The sequence below is a fragment of the Mizuhopecten yessoensis genome, unplaced genomic scaffold, assembly GCF_002113885.1.
Source record: "Mizuhopecten yessoensis strain PY_sf001 unplaced genomic scaffold, ASM211388v2 scaffold245, whole genome shotgun sequence".
NCBI classification, from domain to species: domain Eukaryota; kingdom Metazoa; phylum Mollusca; class Bivalvia; order Pectinida; family Pectinidae; genus Mizuhopecten; species Mizuhopecten yessoensis.
In genome coordinates, this window is record NW_018403450.1 from 550,651 (window position 1) to 555,695 (window position 5,045).

At 35.8% G+C, this 5,045-nt stretch overlaps 1 protein-coding gene across 1 annotated transcript; it reads right to left on the reverse strand.

Moving 5' to 3' along the window:
* On the reverse strand, nucleotides 1-4,765 carry LOC110443042 (chondroitin proteoglycan-2-like). Its single transcript, XM_021487038.1, has 4 exons — nucleotides 4,633-4,765; nucleotides 2,733-2,883; nucleotides 612-757; nucleotides 1-144 (listed from the first exon to the last, which is right to left on the reverse strand). The coding sequence occupies exons 1-4, from the start codon at nucleotides 4,673-4,675 to the stop codon at nucleotides 59-61; spliced, it is 426 nt and encodes a 141-aa protein (XP_021342713.1). The 5' UTR covers nucleotides 4,676-4,765; the 3' UTR covers nucleotides 1-58.
* Between the last annotated feature and the right edge of the window lie 280 nt (nucleotides 4,766-5,045).

A 5,045-nucleotide genomic window follows, 5' to 3' on the forward strand; every position in this document is an offset into this window, starting at 1 on the left:
AATACTGAAACATTTAATACTTTAAAACATGGACAGATGACGCGTTTCACACTGGCATTTATGGTGCTTGCCCTTTGGTTCCACATGGTGGGTCTACATTGGCTGGCCAGTCACAAGTTTGTACCGTAGGATTGAAAACGGTGCCTGTAAATTAATATTACATTGTTAATGGTATCTTAGTGTTTGTACTGGTTACCCCAAGTCAGTCCAATAGAGCACTGGCAATAGTTTAGCTGATTGCTATTACGGCATCACGTCATAATATTTATGATGTCAACACGTGGGTAATGACATTTACCGTCGTATGAATGCCATTTGAACTTGGAAGAGTTATCTAGTGACAGTACCACAAAGTATTAAATATACGTGAATGTAACCCAGATATTGCATATACCATAACCTTAATGTCAACACTACTTTTGCAATGCAGGTCGTCTAAAACACTTATGAAGAAAGTGAAGAAAGCGCAAAAGAAATTCTGAAATATTAAGAAGATCCTACGCATGTTTTGAAATTTGTTACATATTTTTGTCGTTGTTAACGTGATGCTTAATAGTGTTCAAAGACATTCAGATAATTTTAACCTGATTCTGTATGAAAGAGTTACTTACCTCCGGGACAGATGGTGTGTGCTAAAAATTTACTCTTTGCGCAGGTGTAAAATGTTGAACAGTGCTCGACGGTGTCTGCGTAATTTCCGTCGTCCTTTCCGGTGCAGTCCTTTAACACACCGCATGGTGGAGGGACAATGGTGGCGCTACAACAGTAACCAATCCATTAATCCTTCATACCTACTGTAGGTCATTTACATCATGTTACCTCTGTTACCTCTATTCTACAACCATTTGAAACTTGATGCAACATCATTTATTCCGTAATCTTGGTATATACCAAAATTTGATGAATAGAAACTCATGGATAGAAATGAACACATGATTCTGAGTGTAATGTGTCTTCCTATATTTGAATATTTGAATGCTTTCCGGCAGAAAAGCATGAATTCTTAATTTATTATTATTATACAACATTTGATATAGCTCCCTATCTACCTAACGTAAGCCACTATAACGCGCTTTACAATACATTGATATACAATTAATACAATTAGCATATACATTATCAGGAGTTGCCTTACCAGGCGCTAACTTCTAGACTTATGGCAACTGGCCAATATCTCCCTGTTTGCCCGCGTGTGTGCTGAAGATGTTATTTGTGAACAAGACGAATTTTTCCTGACATATCGTGCTTGTACTTGTAACATAAGCGAATCAACATTTACATGTGAATTACAAAATCAGAGTGTGTTGGACCGAAAATTCTAAAGTAATAAAAGAATTCAATTGAAAAAGTTACTATTGAGGGAAGGAATATTGTCGATTGTGAAAATAAAGGTTACGTGCTTGCTATAGAGTAGTGAGATTATCATTTTGGTATTGTAAATAAATCTAAAATTATAAATCACACTAAAGTTCTTTAGTAAGCTTAATTCCAAATAACATTGTTTCCCGTGTCTTGTAAATCTAGGAACAATCATCATTTAGGAGGCACGGTAGTCAAGTGGTAGCATGCCGGGCTCGTGACCGAAGGGTTGCGAGCTCGACTCTCGTCACGGCACTGTGTTGTATCGTTGAGCAAGATACTTTACTCTGCTTGTTCCAGTCTACTCAGCTGCAAATGAGTTCGTGGTTGGGTAGTGCTAGAAATGTAGAATGCTAGTTGTGAGTGCCGAAATGGCAGCATCGGCTGTATGCTCCCCAGAGATATGAGAAAGATATTGGCTGAATGCAAAGGCCCTATAGCCACGAATAATAATTTGTGAACCGTTTTGAGACGACCTACGAACTACGTTGTGATAAAGCGGTATATAAGAACCTCGAATTATTATTATTATTATTATTATTATTATTATCGTCCATTTCGAAAACATGAAACTCAGTGTCGAGCAAATATCTTATCACTGTACTGTAATATTTCTTGTTTTAATGTTGACCTGCATATTTATACTTTTCCTTATCGAATTTTACCCCAATAAACCAAACATGTGAATTACCGACCCAAACATTGATTAAGCAAACAATATCCTGTTTGTAGTTTTTATTGCTAGCAGAACGAACTATGTCTTATGTGGGCGGATTCGTCGAGTGATTAACACTCCGGCCTTCCAAGCAGGCGGCCGGGATTCGATCCCCGAAGTCGCCGTACGCATGGAACATTAGAGAAAGTGTTTTTCTCCTGCCCACACAACTCCAACAACCTAGGTGGAGTATAAAATGGTCTGGGGTGGGTGTTGCGGGATCTGTGCTGTAGCATTCAAGTGAGGTGGCACTATAAGTGATACCGTTGGAAGCACGGTCCCACTACAAACAGAACACAATACATCTCCAGCACACACACAGGCATACACACATAGGGAGATATTAGCCAGGTGGCATAGGACTAGTAGTTAGCGCCTGATAAGACAGCTCCTGCAAATTCCTCAATATTGTATTGATTAATATGTATATGCTAATTGTATTGACTGTATAAAATTGTATATCTATGTACTGTAAAGCGGTTTAGAGTGGCTCATGCTAGCTAGATAGGGCGCTATATCAAATGTTGTACATTTATTTTATTTATTTTGACAATAACATACTTAGTTATATTTCACATTAAAAAGATACGACACAGTCAACACATCAAAACTAATAGCACACGTAACAATACCGATAATATCAAACAAATACACATACTTGTCACATTTGTTCGTTGCACTATTGAAGACACTGCCAATAGCACACTCTACGATGCTATAGACACTGTTTGTGCACAAGGCGTATGATTTACAGTTCTTCTCGTATATACCATCTGGGACCCCCGTGCAGTTCCTGGCAGAGCTGGAACCTTGAAACAAAAATCGAAATGACAATTAAGCATCTACAACTCGTAAGTGGAAATCAAGCTGCTGGTCGTTTAATCCATTTTCTAAAATCGACAGATAAATGTGAAAAAACAACTTATTGACCCAACCCGTAGTAAGTTATCCTTTAAGGCATTTGAATAGTATTCTAACTTCTGCATTAAAATAATATATTGCAAAAGCTGGAATAATTGGAATACTAATTTGATTTTCAACTGATCCTCAAGATACAGAAAGATCATAGGCTGATTTCGGTAAGATCGAAATACAAACAAACCTTGTAAAATACTGTATGTTAATTGCCTGGCTTATAATTGTCATATAGGCAATTAACCTGAAAAAATAGAGACTGTTATAATTGAAATAATACTTAACCTTCTAAAATCCGCAGCAAATATTGTATTTATAAAAGATGTATGCTAATCGACATTCTTAGCGTTCAATCAAAACTATAATCCATAATGATAATATTTAAAACTTGATCATTAAACATTTGAGGGAAGTATTTCCTATAAAAATATGTTTTTAACCACGATTAAAATCGAACTTGACATTTTAAATTAAAACTGGTAATTTGGTCTCTAAAATACAAAGTGTACAATCGTAAGCAAGTTTTACCAGTCAAATCACCGCAATAGAAACCTTACAGACACAGGATTTGTAAATGTGTATTATAATTTGCTGCTTAAAATCTTATTGGTATTGAATTTCCTAATATGGAACTGACAATATACCTCCTAAAATTGATAATTAAGTAAATTGTATTTGATTTTCTAAACTTGTCGTTCTCGGAAAAGTGCTTCCTTAGATTCGAAATGAAATTTTATGTAACAAGGCATGGAAAAGTATTTGACCCTTCCAAATATATATTGGTATGTTTTTATCACATGACGTTTCTGTCATCATGCTTGTTTCATGGCTGGTTAGGGATTACATATACAGATTATAAAACGAAGGATACAAGTATGCAAGAACGATTTACAAAATGTAGCATCATAAAAAACATACCATATAGTGACTGATGCTAATAAATCGGCTAGATCAGTCGGATATAACACCAGTTCATAAATATACATACAAATACGACAGTAACACATGATTTATGAGTTTCAATTTTTAAAAAACCGCAGGAGAACAATCTATAGCGAGTTAAAATAGCAACCAAACCTTTGACAATTCCTTGTTGAAGACTTGATATTTGGGCTTGTTTAATGGTGTTTATATGTAAACATTGTTTAATGGTGTTTATATGTAAACATTGTTTAATTATAATTTCAATGTATTTCTTTATTATTAATATTTTAACTTGATTAAGAGTTTTCAGTATTTCCATTTTCCATTTGAAGCAAATATCTTCTTCATCATTGAAAGACATCCAAAAATGATTCATATGAGTCTTTCCAAAATTAATACGGTGATACCGTTTGTATTATAATGTCTGTCCATTTTGCATCTTTTAAATATTTGACATACATGTGAATTTTGATTTCAAGTTAAGTGAACTTTTCGGAATCGAAGAAAATGATTAAGGTAGGAAAAAAAACATAAAAAAATAACGAAATATTTGGATAATTTGTATTCTTTTTCAATGAAAAATATCTTTATAAAATTTTATAAATTCTTCTTAAGAGAAACCAAAAAAGAAAGCAAAACGTTTATGTCATACAATATGAAACAAACAAATGTAGGTTGAAGATCAACCACAAAATTATTTTGCTGCAAAGACGACTTACCGAAGAAGGCAAGGAGCACACATAATCCAATTAACTGTTTCATGACTGTGGGTTGTGTTGTTCTGTTGGAAGATAACACGAGCGTGCTGTACTGGCGGACTGGCGGGAGTGCGTGCCTGTGTCAATGACACGGTACTTATTTATACCAGATATGACCAGACCATGCCGACCACTGTGACGTGTGTATTCTCTACTATCTCGGACTAATTCCTCTGGCCCCATGGGCGTCATGTACTACATACCTCCGGTGCTACCGGCGGTGTGAAGCACGCCCCGGCCGACCGGCAGTATCCACATCTAATGGGCTGGTCTTTGTTTAGTTTGGGGTTCACTAATTGGAGTAGTTTACGTTAAAGCCCAGTGATGCTGTTGGTGTTCACTTTCTGTAGGTTACACAACCTTATATAAGGTTG